At 45.5% G+C, this 27,007-nt stretch overlaps 2 protein-coding genes across 2 annotated transcripts; one reads left to right on the forward strand and one right to left on the reverse strand.

Moving 5' to 3' along the window:
* Positions 1–9,274, forward strand: LOC107079681 (uncharacterized). Its single transcript, XM_015365600.2, has 9 exons — positions 1–307; positions 1,123–1,275; positions 2,095–2,200; positions 2,458–2,584; positions 2,680–5,319; positions 5,599–5,761; positions 6,501–6,663; positions 7,230–7,362; positions 7,872–9,274. Exons 1-9 carry the CDS (start codon positions 243–245, stop codon positions 8,042–8,044), a joined length of 3,723 nt encoding a protein of 1,240 aa, XP_015221086.2. The 5' UTR covers positions 1–242; the 3' UTR covers positions 8,045–9,274.
* On the reverse strand, positions 8,637–26,731 carry abhd8b (abhydrolase domain containing 8b). Its single transcript, XM_006639970.3, has 5 exons — positions 26,382–26,731; positions 14,996–15,759; positions 14,654–14,824; positions 14,012–14,228; positions 8,637–13,565 (listed from the first exon to the last, which is right to left on the reverse strand). Exons 2-5 carry the CDS (start codon positions 15,748–15,750, stop codon positions 13,335–13,337), a joined length of 1,374 nt encoding a protein of 457 aa, XP_006640033.2. The 5' UTR covers positions 15,751–15,759; positions 26,382–26,731; the 3' UTR covers positions 8,637–13,334.
* Positions 26,732–27,007: the final 276 nt, after the last annotated feature.

Here is a 27,007-nt window from a genome sequence, read left to right on the forward strand (position 1 = left end):
GGAACACGGTCACTCTGTGCGAAACGCACAGGAAGGAGGCGGCGAGGGAGGGAAGTTCAATAACAAAGTGATTAGGAAGATGGCCCGGGCTCGGAAATGAAGAACGGCGACACTTGCAGATATAAACAGTGTAAAGACAACACCGATACTTTTTTAAGGCTTCGCTCATGAAGCTGAACAAGGCAGCAACCACGCACAAAAAAATGTAAAATGAGGCTGAACGAACGTGCAAGAGCCCGGCCATGAGTTTCAATCACGAAGAATTGGCCGAGCGGCTGTGTAAGGCCGTGAATGTTGGAGATCCTAGGTAAGACTACACTAATTGGTACGCGTAGTACAGCAGTGTTGCATGTAAACCGCGTATGTTTTCTACATACTGCTATAGAAGCCAGGTAAACACTGTAAGCACCCTTAAGTTGCATGCTTTTGTATGCATGCTTGTAGGAACGAAATTGTGTTCCGTTTTTCGTGCAATTTCCATCGTGCAATAATAATCGTCGTTTTGCGGGTAGTAAAAGCATTAGCCAGTAAAGAAAAACAAAAAACACGCCAAGAAAAAACAACAACAAATCAAATCGCGTCGCTGCAAAAAAAAAAGTTAACGTGAAGTTTCTCTCCGCTTTTACTGAGACTGTGTTCAGCTCCCGCAGGGTTCGGATGAGTTAGCTGTATTTTTTTTTGTGGCAGCCGAACCCAGTTCAAGGTTCCCGGGCGCCACAAGAAAGGAACCACTTCAGAACTGTGTTCAGAGCTTTGATCTGCGTTCGGTTGTCTGATGTTTTGGGGGAAAAAGTTGCGAGACGTTTTGATGGCGTGCATGCCTTGTGTTGTAAAACAGACAAGTCTAGACATGTTCCCAAAGGAAACGTCTTAAATAGCGTATTGGTATCAAATAGCAATACATTAAGTATGCAATAGTATAATGGATTAGTATTAAATAATATATTAAAACTGGGTGAAAGCAGGGACCCTGGATTGGAAGAAGTGGTTTGAAAACGGATGGACTTGTTCAGGCTCTGCTCTCTGACCAGTCTTGGAGCTGTAGTGTAGCTCCGATTAGAGCAGGGGCTCTGTCCGGGAGGGGTGGCAGATCCCTGACCGGCTGTGCTGTGCTGTGCCCAGGCAGGTGGAGGCGCTGCTCGTGCAGGGGGCCGACCCCAGCCTGGTCCTGCAGAAGGGGGCGGCCGCTGTGCACCTGGCCTCCGGGAAGGAGACGGAGAAGCGGATCCGCTGCCTGAGGCTCCTCCTGCAGCACGGCGCCGACCCCAACGTCAGGTGAGCCCTGCCCCGGTCCAGCCACAACCTGCCTCCCGTTCGCGAAAGGTTCGCGTTCTGCGCTCATGAACGGAGAAATGAAAGTGTGCCTTTTTGTCCATGGGACCTTTCCTTTATATCGTTTTCTGTGTCTTTGCACGCAGTAGTCTTCCATTTCATTTATTGCGTGTCAGTATTGCATGTATTGCAAGCCGGTTTCTTGTCCTTTAAAAGTAATGTGTTTTTACGTTTTGGTGCATGCTCATTTCAGGGCCTGGATCCGTGTTTTCAGATACACAAGATGCATTTGCTGGACAAACTGTTTTTTTTTTTTTGAGGGACCGCAAGTTTTTCGCCGGAGTCAGTTCCCTTCCAGCCTGAATGTAGCCAAGTTTAGCACTTCACCTCTGCATTGAACATCTAACAAAGTCCAAGGCCAGGAGCCCAGCTCTGCCCTTCTCACCTCAGAGCCTGGCAGGCTTGTCCTGTTATAGGTTGCTAGATTCCCATCTGTTTGTGTCTCTGGCTACATCCTCCCCTGTTATCGTGGAGGAAGAGTGTCTCATTCTTGGACAGCAGGCCTTTGGGAATCCTGTTTTTCACCAGGGCTCCACGGGGGAACCTTCTGAGGTTCCATGAGTCTAGGAAGCTATGTGCTGGTCCCTGGCTCTTGGCTTTTGATATTTTTGAGCCCCAGCACCGGGTTGCATCCCCCTGTGGAGCTCTTGAGTCTCTGGCCATTGAAAACCTTGGGGGTTTCGATCATTATTACAGATATGTGTGTTGTTTCCTGTGGTTCTTGCTGTAGAAAAATGTGAATGAAGGCAGGTTGTCTCACAGGTCTGTGGATGACCTGACACCCTTGCATATAGCTGCACTATGGGGTTGCTACCAGAATCTCAGGCTTCTGCTGCAGAACGGAGGAGACCCCAGTCTTAAAGACCAGGTAAGCACCAGTCTTATAACCTTCATATGATTAAATTTACTAGAGCAGTATTTCCACTTAAGCTGAACATGCATGCGGCATGCAATAAGGGGTTAGACCTTGATAGTGTGTTTGCTTTCTCTTTTGGTCCTGCTCTGGTTTGCTACAGACTTGTGTTTTTTGATAATTAACCTTTGTCCCTCATTGTTGAGCTGCTTTGAGTAGTAGTTATGAAGGAGACAGTTCTGTGTCCTGAGAGCAGGTCTGTTTCTCTACAGGATGGGAACAGGGCTGCTGACCTGGCCAAGCAGCAGGACAACCGAAAGTGCGCCCAGCTTCTGCAGGAGTACCAGTCTTACAGTCTGTTGCAGCCAGAAAAGGAAGACCTGCTCAGATATGAATACTGTAAGAGTTTCTTGAATTGCATTCAGAAGAAGTTTTACTACAAATCATACCTCTTTGTTTCCTTGGTCTGATCTTTTTATTCTTATCCCTTGCAGCTTTTTATGACGGTGAAACCAGCAGAGACAGTTTCCCTATTGGGGACAACTGCACATCTATGAGCCACAACCTGTCTTTGCTCAGCGACTGTGGTGATGGACCACTAAGTAGCACTCGGAGGTCCTTGCGTGATTCTAGTTGTCTGAACCTGTCGGCAATTTCCACCAGACCCAGCTGGGGGGGTGGGTGTCGTCTATCGGGACAGCCTGACTTTTCCCAGCTGCGTGGGCCTTTCAGCCAGGACTGGAGCCACACTCGGATTTCAACGGCAGGTGGAAGAGCCCTCGGTGAGATCCTGCCAGTGCTGCAGGAGCACGTTCCTCTCTCCGCTTGTTCGCTCCAGCCCCAGGAAGGGGAGCTGTGCTCGTTTCCAGAGGGCTCGTCGGAACCCCCGTCTCGCAGTCCCGAGCCTGTGGACACACCCGTGTGCGCTAGCCGCCGTGCAAGCCGGAAAAGTGTGAGTTTCAAGCAGGTGAACGAGTATTTCCCTGCGTCCGCCCCGACGTCTCCCCTGCGGCCCGCAGCTGAGGAAGGCCGTCCCATGGCCGACGTTACTTTTGATCCCTCGGAATACCCGGAATTCCTGGACGCGGACCGCTTGGCAAACGTCTTGAGCTCTCAGGGGATCGATGTGACCTCTCCGGATCACGTCTTTGTGTTTTCCCGAGGCTCGGACAGTGCCGGCGCTGATCTGGATAAGACGCAGGTGGGATTCTGGCCCTCGGCTGGAGAGGAGGAAGGCGGAGAGCCAGAGGAGGTGGAACCGGTGCCTCCTGTTCAGCCCCCACCACCTCGCAACTCCAGCTCCAGCTGCAGCAGCAGCAGTCAGTACAGCAGCTGCGATAGTGAGCCCTACACTAGTGCAGTGGAGGCCTCCTTCCACCACAGGCTGGCTTCAGTAGAAGAGGAGCAGGACACGGACACGGCACAGGACAGAAATCCTCGAGGGGCCCCCCGTCAGGAGATTGCACCAAGCTCCTTTTCAGAGCTAAAGACCACTTCAGCAGAGTTGGGAAATACACTAAGTAAATCTCCATCGCTTCAGGAAGTAAGCAGGCAGGGAAACTCCAATGAGAGTTGTTTGTTGGGTAATGGATCGGTGGTTTATGAGTTGGGTCAGAGCCCGTGCAGCCCCACTATGGCAACTGTTCCTGTTCAGAGGAGCATAACCTCTCCTATCCTCGACCAGGAGGAGGCAGCTTTGAGGGCAATGCTGAACGCCTGGATGTTATCCTCTAAAATTCCCCTGCGTGACCATGGAGCTGGGGTACAGGAAGGCATTGCAGACACTACCTCCGCAGACCCAACCGAAGTTGAAAGACACAGTTGCCCAGGGAAGGGCAATGAGCCGACGAGGGATGACCTGATCTCTCCGAGGCTTTGCTCTGCAAGCAAAGCCCTCCCTGCAGCAGAGGAAGAGCGCCCCCTAGTGCCAAGCCCCTTCGTAACGGGGAGGACCAAGTCCAGACAGAGCCGCTGTTTCCTCAGGACCAACAGCAGCTCCAGTGCCTCCCCTTCATCCTCCTCCCTTTTTGACGACACCTTACCCATACCTGTGCGGCTTTGTCGCCGCAACCCCAAGAGGCACGACGATAGCGCAGCTGCCAAAGGCGGCCCCAGGTCTTGTTCTGTGACTGATGGGAAAGAGGACAGTCTCCTAGTCGCTGCACTTCAAAGCACCCAAGATTGTCAGACCAACACTCCAGTGGGTGAAGGAAATCCGAGCAGTTTGGATCGAGGGGTCAGTCAGGCAGACACTGTGATTCTCTCGGGCAGTCTTGCGGACACTGTGATTCTCTCGGGCAGTCTTGTGGACACTGTGATTCTTGGAAAGAGCACTAATGGCTGTTCATCGGGTCCTCAGGAGGAGACGGCTCCTGAAGTGCTTCCAGGGGCAGAGGATTTCATGACTGATGATCTCTCGAGTTCAGGTGGAGAGGGGGTCAAGTCAGGACTCGGTCGGGATGGATGGTGGGTAGCAGATGAACGTCCGCGTCCTACAGAGAGGTGTCAAAGGCAGCAGTCTTGCATGACTGGTGACCTGGATTCCAGCAACCCTCAAGTGAAGCATACTTCGTCAACAGAGAAGCAGATGGCGTTTTTGTCCAGTCACAAATCCCCAGAGACGCAGAGGAGGGCACCATTAACACCAGGCTCTGGTTACACCCCCAGGTACAGCATCAGTCGGCTCTCTGCACGTCACCAAGCTGAGAGACTGGCGGATCTCTCCTATACTCCAGGGGGGCGGCCCCTGATGGTTGATGCAGATGAGCCCATAGAGTACCTCTACACTGATACAGAGCAGGGCCACACGTTGATAGAGTGCCATGTGCCTCCTACAGCCAACAGCACCCTAATCTCCAGTGAGGCCGAGTGCGATACAACCACCAGTGAAGACACGGTGTTATACAACTGGAGATCCTTTCAGGCCAGCCCAACCAAGGATAAGGAGAACCGCCTGCCCCAAAACGAGGTCTCCACTGAGATTCGTGGCCTGTCGGACAGAGAGCTTCGCCGCAGGCTCAAAGAACTGGGAGAGGACCCTGGTCCCATCAATAAAACCACCCGACCTCTGTATTTGCAGCAGCTGAAACGTTTGAAGAGTGACAGCTATGTGAGGCAACCCAAGAATAACCCAGGTAAGATCTCAGTTATATTTCTTTTTCAGGCAAGTAAATACTGTATTTTAAGTGCAATAGACACATTTTTATTTGCTATTTATTCGTGGGGAAATCTGCAGCTTTCCTATAAAAAGCTGCAGGAGGTCCAAAATTCAGAAAATTACGTTATTTTTGTGTTTTTCAAATGTCGTCATTGCACAACCAAAACTATTAAAGCCACTTATGTAATGGGTCTTTTTTCCCATTGTGTGTAAATAATGCGTGGGTCTGCCAATTAATGCTCACGTATATTTGCAGGCTACAGCCAAGAGCTGGCCGTCAGCCTGCACACCTTCCAGCTGCCTGAGTGCCATGCAGATGAACTGGCCCTCTGTCAGCAGTTCGACCAGCCTGACCAGAACAGGAAGTGGCGAGAGGGGGTGGTCAAGTCCAGTTTCAATTACTTGCTGCTGGACCCGAGGTTAGTGTGCTTTTGGGGTGGCTCGTTCATTTATCCGAGCTAGCTGACTTGAAGACCAAAAGTATTTCCTCTTTCTCTGGGTATAGACAAGAATGCTCGTTTCTGATGCTAACAGACGTCACGGATAAACAATCGCTTGATCATTTCATTGATTTGGGCTCCACTCTTATCATTTCCTGACCTCTCCTCTTCAGGTCACTGCAGAAGGCTTGTGTTGCACCCGTGTGAGTTAATGACCTCTTGTAGCTCTTCTGGAACAAATGGGTTTTCTTCCAGATCTGTTGAATTGACAGAAGCAAAGAGCTTGTGTCTTCCTGCCCCAACCCCCCCAGATAAGCAGTATTTTACAGCTATCAGAGGCACGGTTTGTTTTGTAAGGAGGCAGGGAGGATCGTCTGTCTGGGCTAGCATTGTTGAGCACAGACAGCTCTGCAGGCCTTGTTCTTAAGAGTATTAAACCATGGTGTCTCCTCAGCGGCCATCACTGTAAAGGAGAGGTGTAATAATAATTAATAATAATTGCTTACACTTATATAGTGCTATTCTGGACACTCCACTCAAAGCGCTTTACAGGTAATGGGGACTCCCCTCCACCACCACCAATGTGCAGCATCCACCTGGATGATGCGACGGCAGCCATAGTGCGCCAGAACGCTCACCACACATCAGCTGCATGTGCTCCTGCTCCATTTGCACGCTGCAGCTCCACACGAGCCCTGACTCCTCCCCTTCCTGTCAGGGTGACAAAGAACCTGCCGGCACGCAGCCCCTCGCTGAGCCCCGCGGAGTGCTTCCGGGTCTTCGTCAGCGCCATCTTCTACGTGGGCAAGGGCAAGCGCTCCCGGCCCTACAGCCACCTGTACGAGGCGCTGGATTACTACAGGGGAGACAAGACGTCCAAGGTGAGACCCGCGCAGCTCTTCGAAACGGAAGCACCAGCGAGCAGCTCCACCACCGTAAATGATCCTATTCTGACTTGGAAGTTTGTAGCAGAGCACTGGCTTTGTCCAAGGTGAAAGAAACCGTGCAAACCCCTTTGTGTTGCGTTTTGTAGAACTTTTGATGCCTTTCAAATTGCCAGTTGTTTATCAGCACATACCCATCCTCTTCGGAAATGACGATTGTCTTTGTCTCGGCTCACAGCCAGGAGCCCCGAGGAAGTTCAGACAGACTCCTAGTTCAGCCTGATTGTGTTACTGAGATGATTTAAGCAGCCTGATCTCTGCAGGATGTTTTTCTTGCGCATTCTAATTCTACGTTAATGACTGGTTAATGCTCACTTTGTCATGCTAATGACCATTACCCTTTTAATTTGAGGAAAATATATCTGTGTGCTTTCCAGACCGCCCTCTCCAGCCATGTCAATTTTGGGGGTGGGGGGAATGGGGTAAATTGTGTGCCACAGATCGCGATATCTTTGTGATAGCCGAGTCTCGACGGCTCCCGGCTTCCTGTTTCGCTCCTGCAGAAGCTTTGCTCCAAGGTGCAGCACATCCTCCAGGTCTGGGCCACCGGGCAGGGCGTGATCTCCCTGCACTGCTTCCAGAACGTCATCCCAGTGGAGGCTTATACCCGCGAGGCCTGCATGGTGGACGCCATCGGTGAGGGAGGCCGTTTTCCTGCCTTTCGTCCGCTGCGCACAGTGTTTCGAAATCTTTCCCCACGTGAATTTAACTGGCCAAGCTGAAGTCCTTGGTGCCTCTGGTTTTCAGTGTTTAAGTTTAGTCATGTTGCATCCCTTTAAACTGATTCTAAAGCAGTCTGTTTTGGCAGGAGTTGTGATTTAGAAGCATTCAGTCATAATCCCACATTTGTAATGCTATAAAGATATCTATTTGTCCATATACTGTAGACATGAGACATGCTTTTATAAAGCATTTTACACACTCACCCTGGCCATATTCCATCATTATGCACTGTTTGGTTTCTCCTTCAGGTAGAATGAAATGTTAGAACAAATGTTCTGTTAATACTTCCTTTATAAATAATTTTGATGTTCCAGTTTGCAGATGTTCTTTGCGATTGCTGCACAGGAAGTATGATTCCCCTCCCTCCTCCTCTATTTCCTTTCCCATGGTGCCGGTTCTGAGAGCTCTGTCCTCTGTGCCAGGGTTGAAGATGCTGACCAATCAGAAGCGGGGAGACTATTATGGGGTGGTGGCGACGTGGCCCATGAAACGCAGGCGTGACCTGGGCGTGCGCCTGCTGCACCGCACCATGCAGATCTTCCTGGCCGAGGGCGAGAGGCAGCTGCGCCCCGCCGATCTCCGCGTGGGCAGGTGAGCATCTGGGGCGGGGGGGCACACCTGGTGAGCTGGAGTCTCCCATACCCCCCCTTCCCCCCCAGCCTCTGCCTGCAGGAAGACACCTGGATTGCTGGGGCCTGAGTCAGCGTTGCTGAAAATTAATGAACAGGGGAGAGCAGGTATCTGTCTGACCCCCCCAGGACACCCCCTGCTACCTTGCTGACACCTGGCTGAGATGAGCACTTATCTGTAACTGGTGAAGTCAGAGGGATGGTAGAGTCAGAGAGCATTGAACTTGGGAAATGAATGAAGGGTGTACTGAAAAAAAATACTTTCTCAACTTCAAAAGCACTGTGTAGCTGATGATGATGATGATATCCTGGAATCATCCGTTTTTAATAGACTGATCAACACAGACCTAGGATTTAACGGTGCTGACTTGTTCTGGATACTAGCTGTTTCGTTGAGCCATGAAGTGTATAAGCATTATGAAACTGGACTTTTCTCTTTTATTTTTCTTAGTACATGTGCTGTTATGCTTTTCTCTAGTGATGTTCATATTGGGGGGAAAAAAAAATCAAAACTGAGCTGTGTTGTTGGTTCATTTTTCGACACACCAGCACACAGAATGAGAATATATGCTTTATTTCACTGCTGGAAATGGCACTATTGCACGTCACATTGTATAATGAGTTGTCTTTTGTTCTTAAACTGCTGGCAGAGCCAGCATATCTTTAAACGCAAGTGTTTTGAAGACAGTCTTTATGATTAGCTGCTACCAACATTTACATTTTTTAACCACATGGAGGTGCCACACTGTGGTACTGATCGATTGTAAAGGTTAAGACACTGGCTCCCAGTCCTGGTCCTGGTGACCCACACACCTGTTGGTTTTAGTTCAGTTACACTGTTGGTTCAGTCACACAATCAAACTCCACATTGTCTTAATAATGAGGTTAATCTGAACTGTTTGTTTCCATCTCTTAAACATGGTAGAGCTTTAAATGTTGTTTTGTAAGTGAAATAAAATCCCAAGCTTGTGATCAGAAACAAAATGCATCTATTCCGATGAAGCAACTTTTTAGACCCATTAAGTCTGTGGCTATCTAATTAAGGTGGGATGGAATGAAAACCAGCAGGTATTTGGGTCACCAGGATTGGGAAACACTGGGTTAAGGAGAAGCAGAGGTGTGCACTGTACATGGATCTGATCAAGATTGTCTCTTTAAAACACCCAGTTTAACCAATAAAGGAACCAGCAGGTTTTCAGGTCCTTTTCGTTCTGGATTCTGACGAATCGTGTCCACAGTTTTCCGTGATTGAGCTGCTGCTGGTTTTAAAAGTCATGATTATTACACAGTGATGCAAAACAGTCCTTGGAAGCAGGATGTGACAAGACTTTAAAACTTAATTTTCAATTGTAACAATTTGTAATACCTAGTGTTCTCATCTCGTATCGCTGTTAGACAGCTTGTGATGTTATATAAAATGTTGCCATATGTCAAAAGAGCATTTCTTGTACATGAAGTGGGATCTAGTTTAGGAGGGGGAATCTTGACAGTAGATTGTAGGCCTTGTTTTTTTAATCTTGAGTTATGGATTGCAATAATTAATGAACAGGTCAAAATTGACCAATTGTCCCTTTTTATGTTCTACAATTTCTGAATGGAGTTAAACTTTGTAAAAAATGTCCTTTCGTGACCTAAAGTGCTGTGTTTTGTTAATATTACTATGGGCAATGTTTTTTTTATAGGCTTGAAACATTCAAGAAGAAAATAATTTTGGTGGGAGGTCATTATATCAATTTTGGACCGAAGGTCCATAACGATACTGCTCACGCCACCCAGGATCAGACTTTTAACTATGCAATGAACAGCTTGTGCTTCCTCCTTACTAAAACAGTCACAATTTCTCATTATGAGACAATATATTGTGAGGACTCACTAGTTAAATCGGAGCTCCTTGAACCCACTTTGTAAGTATACATTGGGCTGATGAAATATTCCATATAAAACCCATCCTTGATAGAAGACCAGATAACCTTACAACAGTAGGAAGTGAGGTGGTTCAGATTTTACAGATTTTTCAAATCTAATTGTTCAAATTGGAATCTAGGGATCTACTGATTCCTAATGAGATGCACGGATTACAGTTCAATCTTGTCTGAAGAAAAAAATTTCTTTTTCAGGCTGTGGATGTTGCCAGTCAGAAGGCTTCAGAATGTTGACTGGAACATGCATTTAGTGTAGAATTAAAGCCCAGCCGATTAAACTTGTTTTTACAAAAGAAGCCACAGAGATCCTTAACTGGCCATGTCTGTCAGATAGTTAATTGAATACAGTACACTCACAGATGTTGAGCCTTATGCCATTTTTTATGGCAGTAATGTGAGAATTTTAAAATTCACTTCCTGTTTTAAATTAAATATTCTTTTGAAATATGAATTGCCGTTTCAACCATCAGCATAATTCCCTAATTTATTTTGCTTAATTTTTCTCTCAGCTGTATCTTTTGATTGTCAATATATTGGATCTCCTAAACACTTATTGCTGATTCCACTGTACCACAAAAATCCACAGCATTGTTTAGTTGTTTAAATACAGCTTTGTGAACCTTTGGACCAGGGACAAGCTACCTATTCTAGCTGCTTTTGGCTAAATCAGTCCATTCAGAATCGTGTAACCCATCCCAAGTCCAACTCCTACTGCACTGAGCCTAAATGCTGTGCTTTATACTCTTTGTGAAGGTCTCTGTAGGGGAGAAGATGGAAATCTGTCAATGAAATGCTGATCACACCTCAAAGGGACACTGTTTTGAAGTGTAGCTTTGGTTAATTCGTGTTGTAATATGACGTATTGCTTTCACTAGTCTAAAAGTACACTGTAGCTTGAAGAAACCCAGGTGGCTGTCTACACGTCTGTGAAGCATGGCAGAGTTGTTTATCCTCACTGGCTGCTTGAATAACAGTCTAAAGGACAGGAGGGGCTCCTGAAAGAACTCACTGCCCGCTGCCTGTCCGTAATGGAAGTTAGAGGAGCTACAGGATACATGGAGGTAAAAGCAAAGCTATATACAGTACAGTACACTGACATTGCTTAACACAATGATCCATTATAAGACACACACAAGGGACACCAGAAATTAATCTACATGCACAAGGTTGGGCTTGCCCAGGCAGGTTCAGTCCTGTACAGAAAGCAGGTGTTTTCCCTGCAAGTGCATAGAATTTCCTTAAGGAGTTAAATGAATTTGGTACATAAGGACTTGTGTATGTATTACTGTGAATTGTTTTTTTTGTATGGCGACAAAGTTACCTTGAATTTTGGATACAGTGAGTATGTTCGGCAAGGTGCCCAAATGTTAGTAGTAGATGCTTTGGTTGTTTGGCAGTTGAAGTGGGAAAGAGTTATAATTAGAAAACAAAATGAAAGACCTGTCACATAATCCAGCAGGAGTGGCCATTCCATTTATCTGGTTATTAAAAAATAATTGGTACAGGGACTGACACTTTTTTGTCATTAGTGGGTGGTTAGGGAAACGTTATTAGGACAGCAGTCTTGAGATAAAAGGTTTAGAGGTTTTTTCTGGAGAAGGAACTATAACTCGGTCTCGTTAAATAATGTTCAAGTAGATAGTGTTTCTAGTGTCCCCTGTAGGATTACATATGTGGTTATTATATATATTTTTAATATAAAACATCTTGAACCACAAACAACACAGATTGTTTTTTTACGAATATTTTTAGCTTCTCGTTTTTGCAAAGCTCTTCCGTTTCAGGAACAAGCCGAGGAGGAAAGATCTGCTTGTCTCTTATTTCTGCATCAACACACTTGACTCTTCGTCAGCAATGCCTTTCCAAGCCCCACGTGGACCATGTGCATTCACAGGTTAATGCATTGAGGCAAATTTAACTCTTTTCCTGTTTCTGCTGTGCAGTATTTGTTACCCAGGTTGATTGTCGGACAATTGAATTTGGAACAGTGATGATGACTTTCCCCATGGCACCGATCTTTGGGTATTTTTATAGCTCGAGGGTCTCAAGTCCAGTCTTCTGTTTCTGGACTTCAGCTAGTTTTCTGCCTAGCCTTAAGTCCTTAGTAGGTCTTTACTAAAGAGGAGTTTTAAAGTGATCCAGTTAGGATTCAACCTGGATCAGTGTACCCCTTATTCACAGCCTTCAGCTGTTCATTTCAAGAGACAGAAAATGAATCACAGCTCACGGACCCTATGATCTTGGGTTGTGAGCCCCCTGTTCTACCTTGAACTAGTGTCTTGTGAAAGTCGCAAGTGTCAGTGATCTCCATGGGAAGAATTTATTTTAAATAGTGTTTAGAACTTTACACCTTGAATTCAAGGCTGTTATCGAAACTTTCTGCACTGTTCCTTTCAATTAGAAAACGACACGGACTGAGGTTAAGACATACGCGTGCCTAGTCATCGAGTCACTGAAATCCATTCTGACATTGAAAAGGGTGCAGAATTAGGGTGGGCTGGCTGGCTTAGCTAGTGGTTTATCAGCAACGGGTGTGGGGCAGTAGAGATTAACTTACTGTTCCCGAGCAATAAGTAGTTTATTTGCTGTGTGCTGGGCAGGATTGTGTTTTCTTAAGAGCAGGCAGGGTGGCCTGAGTAGTTGGATTGGTCTGTCTCCTGTTCTGCTAATAATAATAAAAAAATAGACAAACATATTTGACAATATTCAACGTATTGACATGTGCCTTCCTTCTTGCATGTTGTGAGACTGCTGCTTTTGGGGGGGGAGATGGAATATTAGTAAGCTGTGTAACCTGCAGAAGAAAACATTTATAAGCCAACAGAAGAGGTCACATCTGCCCCTTTGATCTGGCCCTTTGTAAAACTACATACACCTGTTTAATATAGCGGAGGTGATTGTATTCCTCTTCACAGAGGAGAGGCCCGAAAAAAAGCTAAACTTGTTCGCCGATGACTTGGAAAATATTTGCATGGTCCTTAAGGACAGCAGTCCTTCTATTTGAACTCTAGTTCACTCTGGAAGGAAAGACATGATCCAGTGGCAAAAAAAGGTCTTTGGGATGTGTGGTATAGAACAAGCAAACCATCATCTCCATAGCTGCCTTGACTTTTACCATTCCTAATTTCCTCCGATTCTCGCAAGTTCCTCCTTTCTTTGCTGAGCACTTCAAGGTCCAGATGCCTGGTCCAGCTCAAGCTTGGAGCCCCTAGTGGCCCCCTTGCCTCCTTAAAAATAGCTTTCAGCCTGTGGGAAGACAGTGCCCACTGCAGCCAGCCTTGGGACAAGCCTTTGAATTGGTTCACTTTGGTTGCAAAAAAAAGGCTCCCATTGGTTACTTGTTCTGTTTCTGGCTCTCTGGAGGGGGTGGGTTCTTGTCGGTGGTGGGAGGAGACGTGTTGTCCAGGGGTGGGGTATTGTCCTGGCTGGGCGGGGATTCACTGGGAGGGAGATCGGGCTCCCACAGGAAGAACTCGTGCAGAAGGGTGTTGACAGTCTCGGGACACTCCATCATCACCATGTGACTGCCCTCATCGATCACCTTCAGGAAAGCGATCAGGAGGATCTGCAAGGGACAGTGAGGCAGGTGAGTGAAAACACAGCCAGTCTGCTGCATGTCTTTAGTTTTCAGAGAGAAACAAAGTAAAACTCAAAAGAATTTAACAATGACGCGAGAACCCCAAAAGATTCCTTTTCCAAACATTGCTTCCATTGCAAAATACAGAACCCTGTTCATAATATTCACATTGTTTAATGACATTCAATATTTTATTGTGTGAATGCAAGACCATCTGCTAAAGCATTTATAAACTACGGCTTGCTAAACTCAGTGTCTGATGTACTGTATAAGAAGGGATATTGTAATCTTATTTTAACCTTTGTTTTACATGTGGTTTGACATCCACAGCACATAGAATATTGGCCATACATGTCTTAAGAACCGTGATTCCAAAACTGTTTGATGAAGCGTATGTTAGAAATCTCATACACAAATGGCACATGGTTTCCTACCTCTGCCATGCGCTGATCCTCCTCAATGGGCACAAACTTGTCATGCATGCCATGCACCAACAGGATGGGCACAGTGAGCTCAGCATGGTAAACCTCATCGCCCTCCGGCCAGTACTGCCCACTCATCATGGCCCGCAGCACGAAAGATGAAACGTTGAAGGCATTGCCCTCCTTGAGCAGCTGTTTCTCCTTGGCACCTTGACGGGCAAACCCCGCTCTGAAACAGAGCAACACCTTGTATTCTTCGCCAGTCTCAGTCATTTGCTTTGCCTGGGGGGCCTCATCTTTACGGAAAAGGTACACGTATTTTTCCTTTTATCGAGATCAGTGGTTTCCAGGCCTGTTTCTGGTGACTCACACACCTGTTGGTTTTAATTTAAGGACAGGCTCTTAGATACACAATCAAACCCTTCATTGACTTAATAAGTTGGAGCTTTAACTGTTGTATTCTGTAAGTGCAATAAAATCCCAAAAGTGTGACTAGAAGCAAAATGTAAATATTCAGATGAAGTAACATCTTACATCACATAAAGCTTCAATTACCTAATTAAGGATGATTGCATTGAAAACCAGTGGGTGTGTGGTCACCAGGACCAGAACTGGGAATCCAGGTGGAACAAATGGGACGGATTTGTCTCTTACTTCAGGAAGCTCCAGGCCAAGCACGGGGACAGGCAGTGGAGTACGCAGGTGGGGAGGTTGAAGATGGAGCACAGGCTGGGCTCCAGCGCTGTGGGCCCTCCCCCGTTGATCATCACCACCTTGTGGACCTGCTCTGGATACTCATGGGCCAGGAAGGTGCAGAACGACACCCTGGAACAAGATCGACAAAGTCGTAAGGATCATCCTAAAAAAAGCCGGTGTAAATCGAGAAGATGGGAAGACTCTTAGAAGAGCAGATTTTCTCTCAGCAGTATCTTACACACGGGACAGTACACATAAATCCAACACCGTGAGGCACACGCGGCCCATCGACACACTAACCCATAGGAGTGTCCAATGAGGATGTTTCGGCGGCGGGCGTAGCGCTTGAAGAGGGCGCGCATGTCCTCGGCCAGCGCGTAGAAGGTGTAGGCGGCAGCAATCTGGGGCGCAGAGCTGGCCCCGTGGCCAGCGAGATCGGGGGCAATGACCTCGTACCCCAGGCGGGAGAAGAAGTCTAGCTGGCTGCCCCAGATGTCCAGCGAGCCGCCCACGCCGTGGATGAAGAACAGCGCCACGTCCGCGTGCGTGCCCTTGCAGCTGGAGATCTTGCGCTCGCAGTCGATCGCCACCGTTCGCTTGGGCTTGCGCCGGCGCCGCCGCTGAGGCCCGGGGGTGGCGGCGGTGGCGGCGGCGGCTTTGGGCTCGGGGGCGAGGGCGGAGGTGGCGGCGCTGTTGTAGTCGGAGAGCTCCACCTCCACGGTGCTGCTGGGCTCGGTGTTGCCGTTCTGGCAGTGCAGGATCTCGGAGCGCACCACGTCGCCCAGGTTCTCGATGACCAGCTGCCCGTTGCGGTAGACGGTGATCTTGCGCTTGCAGTGCACGCGGCCTCCCCGCCCGGGCTCCGGCGCGGACAGCTCCTCCTCCGGGACAGGCCCCCTCTCCGGGACAATGTGCCTGACCCTCAGCACCCTCCCCGGCTTGACCTCCACAAACTCGTAGCCGTCGCTGGGCTCCGAGCTCTCGATGGGCACCACCACGTTGGCGGACTTCCCGGTCAGGCAGCAGAGGATCCCTTCGGTGATGCTCGTCAGCATGGTGTGCACCTGCAAACACAGGCATTTCCTCGCTCAAGACACTTTAACCCAGCCGGCTTTGAGCTACTGAAACCACCGGGGAGAACGGTAGAAGATGCGTTTTCTGTACTTAAGCGGAACTGCAGTCCCAATTTCTCAGACCCGTTATTAAATCCCGGTAACAAAAATTAATTAGCATTGAAAAAAATCACCAATTCCTAATTAAGCCCAACAGCGTGAACTTTGTGAATGTACTGTAAGTCACCACGTTGTTGCAAACCCCTGGTTTCGCCACGGGCGAGATTGTGAGTTTGCACCAATCATGACGTGAAGCGGCCCTTCCTGCTCACTAGTCACGGTCATATGACGCACGAACAAATGAGTACAAGTTGTGCAGCAGGTATTTCCATGAACACCATGGTTGATATTGAATTTCTGAAAGCAAAACATTGTGACAAAACAGAAGTTGTACTGGTGGGCAGCAAATGTCAGCTGGAAAAGATGGAGAGTTTCACAGCGAGGGTGGATGGCTGTCCCATTCAGGTGTCCAGAATTTGGGAGTTTTATTTGATCCTCTTTTTTTTATTTTAAAAATATTAGCCGCGTTAGGCAATTTCTCTCGATGGCTGATGCCGAGTGATTGAGTCATGCATTCATAACATCAAGGCTTGATATCTAGAATTCTACAACTGGACTTCTACCTCACACCAGATATTGGCATCTCATTACTTCTGCTCTTAAATCACTTTGTTCGTTGCCTGTAAAGTCACATATTCAATATGGTGGTTTTGTTACTGCTCTGAATAATGGGGCTGCATCACACACTTCTGAACTCCTTCGTGACTGTGTGTTTTCTGTCACTGCTCCCTTTTTATGGAAGGTCCTTCCTAAGACACTGATTTTTTTAAATCTAAATTTAAAATTAACGTTTTTACTGGGGACTATGTATGAGTATCTTACAGCTTCTCGTAGATTCTCGTTTTATTTTTTATTATGTACAAGGTCCTTGGGTTTAGGATAGTGCTTTATAAATAAGACCGCTTATTACATTAAACCACAATTTATTATATTTAATGCAGGCAGACAGGCACTATTTGCTTGTTTCAATAGTAGATTAGGGAGTGGAAAGGGTTTTTTTCCCCACCACACATCCTTCCTGGTTGTAGCGCACTGTGAATTGTCTACATTAAGCTCAGGATGAACTAGACAGCCGTCGGCCAAACATCTAAAGTATTAGCAGTTCAGTAATCCATAACAGCACTGTGTCTTTAAATCAGCTCTCAGCACTGTCTTTGCTGGGGGAGGGAGTGAAATGTCTCCACGTAATACAGAGGACTTGGCAGGTAAACAAAGAACTATACCACTCAACTCCTTCCCAAATTGCAAATGTTTCAAATTTGTTTTGAACAACTGCATCTACAACCTGAATGTTTCTAAAGGCGCGCAAGCTGCTTTTAGAGCAGATCAAAAGTATGTGCGTCTCCCAGTCCCGTGGAGTGACAGTATTCATCTCTGCTCACTCCCCTGCCCCACTCATCCCTTCACAAGCAGAGAACTTCCTCTGGGCTGGGAGGAGAGTGACAGTCCTGTCGATTAGACGAGAGCTTTGCAGAGATCCTTATACGGGTTTTTCTGTCTGACCTACAAAGAGAAGCTCAGTCCATTACAAGCTTACAAACGTAATGGGATATATTTAAATAGTGTTAAACTCGTCTGTGGTATTCCAGTGTATATTTGTTCTGGTCCGTGGTATTCATTGTATATTTGTTCTGGTTGGATGCATTTTGTACATAAAGTTGTTCTGTTGTATTTGGTTCTTTTAGTGCCTGGATCTGTTCAAACCCATGATTTTAAGCAATACTTAAACAGAATAAGTGCCTGTAATTTTGAACAAGACAAATACAACCACCACTCCATACATACACACTTGCCCCCCTAAAATATTCATTATAATAGAACAAACTACCCAGAAATCAGTTAATCTCCCAGTCCTATTCAGTCTCAGTCCTTATGGATATGCGAAAAGATAATTCCTAATGCAAGAAATTGTAAAGGGTTAATACAGTGATGTTATTATGATGTCACAATTCTCATTTTTATTCCACTGTGCTCTTAACAGCCTTATTGAGTCGAAACTGGAGTTGTTTGATCTTAACTGGAGTCTAGACCCATTAAAGATGCCTGTGCAACCGTCAGAGTGCAGCCCAAGAGGAGACAGAACTTTTTATGCAGAAGGTTTCAAAGCCAGGCTTAGTCTTCAATCAATATTTTATAGCAAGCAGCAAACGTACAAAACAGAACAAAGAACTACTGTCTTTATAGGAAAAATCAGTTTCAAGCGGAATTAATACAACCCTACCCAAATAAGAGCTCTGGCAACTGTGCCAAATAAACTACGTAGATTAATGCCTCATCGTATACCCCAGCAGTCTCAGAATAGTGTTCTATGTCATACGCACTGAATACAGTATGTAGAAATGCCATTTGCGTAACAGATTGGAGGCTGTCAAAGACGTTAGTCATTACATAACATGCTCTGCTCTACGCCTCCATATTTCTTACATATTTTTCCAGTCATTGATGATGTCAAGTTGTTTTCTTTATTTGGTTTTCCTCTTCCAGCTCTTTCCTTTCTAAAACATTTACTTCCTTCCTAGAAGAAAACCTCACAGTCCTCCAAGATATGCAATGGTATAACATACATATGTCTACGCTGTATTCAATCACTCTACAAGGTTAGAGGAAAAATATTTCGTTGTGTATATCTAATGTTTACCAGTGTTTAATTTCTGCTTCAAGCAGTGCAGATTATAAGTGTAAGGAATCATTATATAGCGCTTTTCTGGACACTCCACTCAAAGTGGTTTACAGGTAATGGGGATCCCCTCCACCACCCCCAGTGTGTAGCCCCACCTGGATGATGCGACGACAGCCAGCGTGCTCCAGTATACTCCCCACACACCAGCGCTCAGTGGGGAGGAGAGCAGAGTGATGAGGTCAGTTCAGAGATGGGGATTATTAGGAGGCATTGATGGGTAAAGGCCAGGGGGAAATTTGGCCAGGACACCAGGGTAACACCCGTACACTTTTTGAGAAATGCCCAGGGATATTATGTACCACTAAAGGATGGATAAATCTGACCACCCAAAAAATTAATTTGCCATCATAAGAGTCTACCTCTTACAAAATAGCACTTCACTTTTTCATAAATTTACAGGCTATAAAGGAAGCATGCAGAAAACTTCAGATGCCAGGTTGGACACAACCAACTCAGTTACTGTTTTTGATCAGATTCAAGCATGTGCTAATTGTTTTATTCATTACCTGTTTTGGCTGCGTCTCTCCTCGCATCACCCATCTGAGTTGCTGGGGTCAGTGTTACTAATGCAGTGCAGAGAGAGGGGCCTGTAGATATGCCAGGCGTATGCCTGGACACCTGAAATGCTTTCAAGATGCATAAACAGACATTACTGTTCAGCAACCCAATCCTCCCACTGGGAGTGAGGGGATATTTTGAAATGCAGAGCCTTGCACTTTGAAGTCCATTATTAAATTGTCAAGTTGTTCAATGGAATCTGTAATTGTACCATGTTGACTTCATTTTTTTCAATTACCTTGACAACGGACAAATGTGCCTCCTGAAGTGTTCAGTTTACATGGCTCTCCATAGGATACTACAACTGGTACAATACTTCTGTCATCCCACATAACTGCTAATTACTGACTGGGTGCTCTGTCAAACTACTTTATTTTTACAGAATGTTCCCAACAGTTCAAGTTCAGAACATCAAGATCCTGAATCCTGATGGGAGAAATTTACCTTGAAGATCCCGAGCTCTGGTTTTAAATTTCACTTTATCAGAACAGCAGAATTGTATTTCTGTTACAGATACTACATTATCGCACTTTTTTGTTTAGTGCACAATTGGGATCATTTTCTTTTATCAGTTAGTAGAAAAAAAGAGCATTTAATATTCAGCACAATATATAGATCTGTACAAATTGAAGAGACACTTGCAAATACTCTACCAATGTCTATTGAGCTTATCTGTCACCAATATACTTGATATTATGTCTGATTAGCCCCTGGAGTCTCTGCTCAGTGGCAGATCAATGACCTCCCCTTAACCCTGTCCCAGCCCAATCTCTGCAATTCAATCAAAACACGTGGCACAGCCTGGATTGGAACTGGTGATCTCCTGGCTGTAGAACAGTGCTACAGGATACAATGAAATCAGGGAGCCTGCTCTATTAGACTGACCAGGTATCGATGGGTATAGAAGGATTTTGCACGGAGGCTCGCACTCAAGACGGATACTAAAGCATCTGAACGTGGCTCTCCTTCCCTCTCCTGCACTCTTCCTTTCACTCAGGTGGCCTGAGACACATGCAGGTTCCACCTGGGTGGATGCAAGATGTGCAAGTTAATAACTAGTGAGGGTGTAAAGAGCTCCATTCCAAGATTCAGTTACCTTAAAACTAGACTCCGGAGATTTAAACAATCTAGAAATTGAGATGCCCTTGTGATCACTGGCTGTAGGATAAAGAATGTTTTAAAGAATCCTTTTCTCCAATTGCAACCAGTTCCACATCTCTACAACATCACCCTCTGGCATTAATCTGGTATTTCTGACTGGAAAGTGTAAGATGTTAGCTGCAGTTTAGACTGGCACAATGTTGGTTCTGTATCCTCTTACAAACCTTTGAACTACCAAAATAAGAACATGAGAACAGCTTCCTCTCTTGTATACCCTTGCAGCTCATCTTGTATTTTTTGGTACTCCAACTGTTTCTTGAAGGAAGTGAGGGTATTGCCTTTGACAATGTAGACTATGCATATTATCATAAAAGTTTGCAAAGGTGTAGCTTTGACAACCAGCAACAAGATGCAGACGCACAGTAGACCTGGTTTCTGACCTGATTCAATTCATGCAACTCATTTGATTATAAGACCCTTCCTGTGCATGCCTTTTGTGCCAGATTGTTTGGCCTTTATTCAGGCATATTGCATGGGTAGGCAATGACCAGCTGGTGGTCAGGTTGCAGACATTCAGTAGCAGTCTGTGAATGCTGGAACAGCCTTGCTGCTTAAGCTACTCTGCAATTTTAAGGTTGCATGTTATCTGTACTGTAAATATTTTATGCACAGTCCCCTCACAGCAAAGCCCCTCTCAGACAGAGACCAATGCATACAGTTCTGCATGGCACTGAAGAGACCTGTCAGTCACTGTGTGCCATTTCAGAAAATGTCTTCCCAGCCTCTTCTCTCATTCACTGCAGCTTCCTACAACCCGTGCTCCAGCTTTATTCATTATTTAAAAGCCACAGAAAAGATGTCCCTAAATTATTAATAATATTCAGAGCTGCATACAAAACAAACTCTGAGCAGAGTGAAGGTCTCCTCATTGGGCTTTAGACAAGAAAAACAGTGACATGGAATGAAAAGGCACTGAAATGAGAGCCAATTTCTCCCATACAGACATGTACCGCACCATAGGAAGCTTCTGTATGTGAAGGAACAAATAAAGCTCTGTAGTAAAGCCAGGGTTTGAACCAGGGACCACCTGAAAAAAGCCCTAATCCCTACCAGCAATTTCTGGAAACATTTTTTGAATAGCAGTGTTCCAATTGTCAAAACAGAGAAAACATTTAAGCAACTTTTAGGGCCCGACCCATTCAAGCTTGCAGCAATCATTTTCTTCATTACCTGTTTTGGCTGTGTCTCTCCTCGTATCGCCTGTCTGATTCCTTAGGCTCATTGTTATTAATGCAGTGCAGCGAGACAGTCAGATCTCAGAGCTGCCTGGACAGAAACATCCCCCTGACCCCCGACTGCTTCTTGTATCTATCCTCCCTAGACTATAAATATTGACTGTCTAGTGAACCTTGTTTCCACAGAACATGCTGCGAGATTATTGGTACCAAACAGTTTACCAAGATCCTCTGAGGAATGCTCATTTTTGAAGTGCACCAGATTTCATCTAAGTGCTCCTATTCCCTGTTGAGAGAGTGTTTCAGGATTGTCCCCTGGGATGCGTTGCCCCCAGCTATAAAAAGCACTCTTTTGCCAATTAAATGTTAAATAGGATATCCCATGGCACCGTTTCAAAGCACAGCTCGATCCCGTCCCATCATCCACATTGACATGAAAAGCAATCTGGCTCCTAGATCGCTATAATGAGGATTCTCATTGTTACATTTAAAAATCCATTGAAATACTGCAGCCTTGACTCATTAAGGGATTTTCCCATTAAGTGCTATCTTGGCTAGTGTTTGTGCAAGTGGGGTGGGATGAAAGAGATCTTACTGCTCTTGCAAGGCAAGCTGAAAGAGTAATTCATAACGCAAAACAGACTTCGACTTTGAGATTTTATTTTCCCTAATGGTGGAAGATCAGTCTTTGAAGCAAAGTTTCTATTCCAATTTCTTGAAACAAAAGAATCCATGCTGATGCATATTAAAGATAAGTGCTCATGCTGAGAAAGGGTTTGCTCTGCACACTAAGGTTAATTAATGTACTGAAAACCAATAGTAGGATCAATATTTTACTGGTGCTCTCTGAGGGTAAATGATTTAGTTGTGTATTCAGTAAAAGCACATGGGCCTTGTTGGTGCATGGCATGAATTTCTCTTGCAGTCTTGTGCTGACTTCAAAAAAGGTGTTATACTAAAGTGACCCACTGACACAACCATCTGATTTTTCACAAAGGAGTGAACATTCATCCATTTTCTAACTGCTTCTTCCAATTCAGGGTCATGGGGGAGTCGGAGCCTGTCCTGGCAAGGAATGGGCACAGGGCAGGGTACACTCTGGATGGGATGCCAGCCCCTCACAGGGCAGACAAACCCAGCCAGTTAACCTACTGGTATGTCTTTGGGCTGTTGGGGGAAAACTGGAGCACCTGGAGGAAATGTATGCAAACACGAGAAAAACGAACTGCATGCAGATTGCATCCTGGGAATCAATCCAAGGGCCCCAGAGCTGCAAGACAGCAATGCTCACCACTGCCCCACCATGCTGTTCCCTAGGACTGTCCTACAGTGACATATACATGTGCAATTAGATGTAATTGCAAGTTCTGTTGGCTTTAAGACTGCCACGTATCTTTGATTTGCCACAATGTAGAATGCTTGGTTATCTGTAAAACATCAGGATGTGAGGCTACTGGTAGTGAATGTGAATTGCAAGGTACTAATCTCTGGGACAGACCTAACCTCATTATTGTTTATCTCAGTTTATCATTAGAGCACTATTAGGAACAGACGCTACTGATTGAAAATCATATTACGCTGACCTGAAAGTGCACAAGGATTAAATATCATTATGCTCAAATTGTACAAAATGTAGGATGTGAACCAACAGTGATGGATGCCTTTTAGTGCAGTTAATGAATGTTAAATTCCTGCAATGGACTGGCATCCTGTCCAGGATGTGTTGTTCCCGTTGCTTGCCTGCATAGGCTGCGTCTCCACCATGATCCAGAATTGGATGAAGAGGTTAGAAAATAATGGTGGATGAATGGTAAATTCTTGTAGATGAGATCTACAGGCAAACGTTAGGGTCCAACTGGCCAAGCCAATTCATCACTACCGCGCAGACGACTGCACGTTCTACAATTCCACCCATGATCACAGCCACACAGTATGAGGGGAGTCTCCATGCCAAGGGACTGCTCAGCTCAAGACAGGTCTGGGAATAATAATGCTGACGCTGAAGAATTGTTTATGGCCCAAAAAAACAAAAAAAAGCACGACAAGCAAAACAAACATGAGTCTGATAACCTCTTTTGGCAGTCCTTCAGTTTGTGCATTAAGATTCCACTGGGTATTATATTTATAATTTGAAAGCCAGCCTCCTTCAAATTGTTCAGAGCAATGGACTGAAGGTTACTGTGATCAATCTGCAGTTTCTGAGTGCACCACAGGGGACCTGGCTGGGAAACCGCCTCAAAGCCATCTCGGAGACCAAGAACAGTACAGGAGGCGAATCCAGGCCAGAGAATGACTGACATCACTCAGCCTTACTGACTCAGGGTGCTACAGCACAGAACGGCTGCAGTTCTCTCTCCATTTAACCCTTTTTTATACATCTGACACATGGAAACTTGGGCATGTGAATGGAGACCAGTAATCTGCCATCATCATATTTTAATTAGTCAAGAACAGGCTTGACTATTTGTGTTATTTCCAAAAAATTCAAACTTTGTATATCAAAGGATTATAGAATAGATCTTGGATGGAGTTTTATTCATGTAATAATTAGGCTTTTGAAGGCAATTGATCCAAGCCAAATCCCCTTATCCATCAGATATTTTAAGTTTTGCGGACAGAAAAAAAAAAACAACCATGCCTTTGGTGCTCTCTACAGAACATGACTGTAGATCTTATGATACGATTAAGGCAACAAGAAAGATGAGTTGGTTGAAAAGAGAAAGAGTTCAAATCCATGCATAATTCCATTCTCTATCCTGCCTGAATAATAGCAACAGCAGTCAAATAATTCAGGTTCCTATGTGCAGTATAACATGCATTCTGAAAATCTGCAGGGCATATTGTATAAACTGTCTGCCTCAATAAGTATATCTCCGTGTCTTATAAAATAGGAAATCCTTGTTTGGCAAACGTGGAAACATAAGACACCATCCAGTCAGTAAAAGAAGATGGAATGCAGTTTCCTAAGTCTTTCTGAAACAACACCTGACATGCTTTGATTTTCAGCTTTGTACAGTGTAGCCGTGCTAAGAAGCGACACGTTGCTACAGAAGGAATCTTTCAGGCAGCTGTTGTATGTCAGTGTTGCAGCTGAGACGTCTCTTAGAAGAGCCAGATCACTGGAAATATCCTTAATTAATTTTTTTTAAAAAAACTAGCTGTACAAAATCCCACTTGCCTGTTGATTTAGGTTTGTTCTGGAAATGCTAGGATGTGCACATACCTACTTGGAAAAGACAACCTCTGGGTACCGACAGATGTACAGAATGATGAACCTGCTCATGCTGGACATGTTACAATTATTTTGAGCTGTATGGTCATCAGCTTGCCTGTTCTTCCCGTTAGATTATAAGTTTGTGTGACTGAAGTCGGGTTTCTCATGCGGGGTTCTCCGTCTTGGCAATGGGATGTGAAGTCAAAGAGGGTTCTAATTTTTCAAGAACCCACATTTAAACAAGAAAAAAAAATTGTCATCGTCAAGACCTGCCGCAGATAATGGGAAGTTTTCCTGGCGAATTCACGAACGTAACAGAATGCAGCCATCTCAAGACGTACGACCTACCGAGAAAATGCCGAAATCTAACGTAATACTCACGATGGCTAATCTCTGCTCGGGTCTCTTCGTTTCTGTTAATAGAAACCGTCAACTGAAACACTGCCCTGACCTGCTTGTCTGTGCAAATTCCGTTTCCCCAAGAGGAATACTGTTGGCGTTACGGAGATCAACGTTATTTTGCAGTTCTGGGTCATACATTTTAGAAAAATACGACCCCGTATTTCTATTGTATTTTAAATGTGAATATACAGTGTTGGGTTCTGGTCTCTACGGTCCGCATTGCACCCCAGAGCTCGCCTTGTTAGGCTCGGAAAGACCTCGGCTGTCCAACCGTAAAGCGAAGCGGTCACCGAAAACGGACGGACCCGACGGGAATTCAAATCGTCATATTAGAGGTGGCATCGCACAGCCAAGCACATACGATATCTGCAGGGGGCAAGGTGGTCAAGAGGTCATTAATAAACACCCCCCGATGGGGTATTTGTGTTTATCACGGCACCCAGCTCTCCGTGGTGCTGCTGATACATACCAACGACAGCATCCTCCGATCACTGCTGATGCTGATGGCCTGAGACCGTAATATCAGTCCTGTGTTAGCGTACATGTATGTTTCATCAAAGCATCATATGCAGAATCGATCATGCATGTTTCAGACCTCGCTGCGATGTGTAACAGCTGCATCTTTGGGTTTTTAAAATACGATTAAAATACTCCTTATGAATGTACGCGACTGTTCCGTATCGAGCGAGAGCGCACTGGTTAATTAGCATTTGTCCTACAATAATTAAAAAAAGTGGGTCACATTTAACTAGTTTCATGCCGATATCCAGGGTCGCAAATTCAGCACATCGCACATCCAAAATGCGTCTAGGTCGCATAACAAGTCGACAGCTCTCTTTAACAATCATAATTCATAAAAATCATAATCATAACCGTATCCTGAAATATTTTTATTTGGCATGAATGGGTAATATATCAGCTCGTGAAATCCTTGATTTCTGAAGCGCATGAAAACAGACCATTCCGCTAAGACAGTGGCGTTATTCCGCCTGACTGTGCAGCAAACGACCAGACGGATTTCAAACCGTGACAGGTCGATTTTAGGACCAAAGTCACACTTCATGTGTTCAGAGACCCACTTCGGTTTATTCACAGCACGCAAAAGCTTTCAAAATGGACGTAGAAATAACAAACCGAGACGCACACCCGTGCATGTCAGTGAAAATCAGATCCGTTAATTGAAGGCAGGTGACATCCCCGTTTCACACCTTCATGCTGCAGCAATACGATCTGCAGAGTATCTCCAACGAGTACGCACTTCTGTAATACAATACACCAAAGCAGTAAACGCATATTTAATGAATGAATGAAAAACAGATCTTACCTCGTTTGCCTTTTCTGTGAAGATCGGCTGAAAAACACTGAGAATGTTGCACACCTTTCCCAAATCCTATGTAGTGGAATGAAACAAGCTATAATCTGTTGCAGCCAATCCAATAATCTCTTTTAATTGGAATCTGCTGCACTCTCCTTGTTTTAGTTTTTTTTTTTTAAATCTTGGACTCGGTTCACATGTCCAGATCTGACAGGAATGCGGTTGCGGCGCTGCTACCACGGAGATGCAATGCGCTGAGATTGAACCAGCGCTCACCTCCCGGCACGCCAGTGGACATGGTGTAGCGATCCCCCATCCTTTATAATAAGACACGGGACTGAATCGCAGCTCTCCCTTCGCCCCTGTGTTCTTCAGCCATAGAGTCCCGTATCCCGGCCCCCTCCTGCCTGGATTGAAGGCAATTCTCGCCAATGGCAGGGGCACTGCCGCTGCCAGTGAGCCTATAGGATGCCTTTGGTTTCTGTTGCCAAGGCAGGAGGGACTAAGGAGGAAGAGTACACCGGGTGCTTGCATTGGAATTTAATTCTACTGTTAATGCCTTCACAATAATTATACGTTTGCACGTTCATTTAGTCTAGAAGTGCCTTTTTTTTATTTCGCGACAGTTGTGTTCT

The sequence above is a fragment of the Lepisosteus oculatus genome, chromosome 29, assembly GCF_040954835.1.
Source record: "Lepisosteus oculatus isolate fLepOcu1 chromosome 29, fLepOcu1.hap2, whole genome shotgun sequence".
NCBI lineage: Eukaryota > Metazoa > Chordata > Actinopteri > Semionotiformes > Lepisosteidae > Lepisosteus > Lepisosteus oculatus.

Excerpts from the sequence above, each read along its gene's own strand:
- LOC107079681 (XM_015365600.2), top strand. The coding sequence starts at position 243 with ATGAGTTTCAATCACGAAGAATTGGCCGAGCGGCTGTGTAAGGCCGTG. Across the intron at positions 1,276-2,094 it reads GGCGCCGACCCCAACGTCAG|GTCTGTGGATGACCTGACAC; the intron begins GTGAGCCCTGCC and ends GTTGTCTCACAG. Across the intron at positions 5,762-6,500 it reads TACTTGCTGCTGGACCCGAG|GGTGACAAAGAACCTGCCGG; the intron begins GTTAGTGTGCTT and ends CCTTCCTGTCAG.
- abhd8b (XM_006639970.3), bottom strand. The coding sequence starts at position 15,750 with ATGCTGACGAGCATCACCGAAGGGATCCTCTGCTGCCTGACCGGGAAG. Across the intron at positions 14,229-14,653 it reads TTGGCCTGGAGCTTCCTGAA|AGCGGGGTTTGCCCGTCAAG; the intron begins GTAAGAGACAAA and ends GCTCTGTTTCAG. Across the intron at positions 13,566-14,011 it reads AGGATCAGCGCATGGCAGAG|ATCCTCCTGATCGCTTTCCT; the intron begins GTAGGAAACCAT and ends TGTCCCTTGCAG.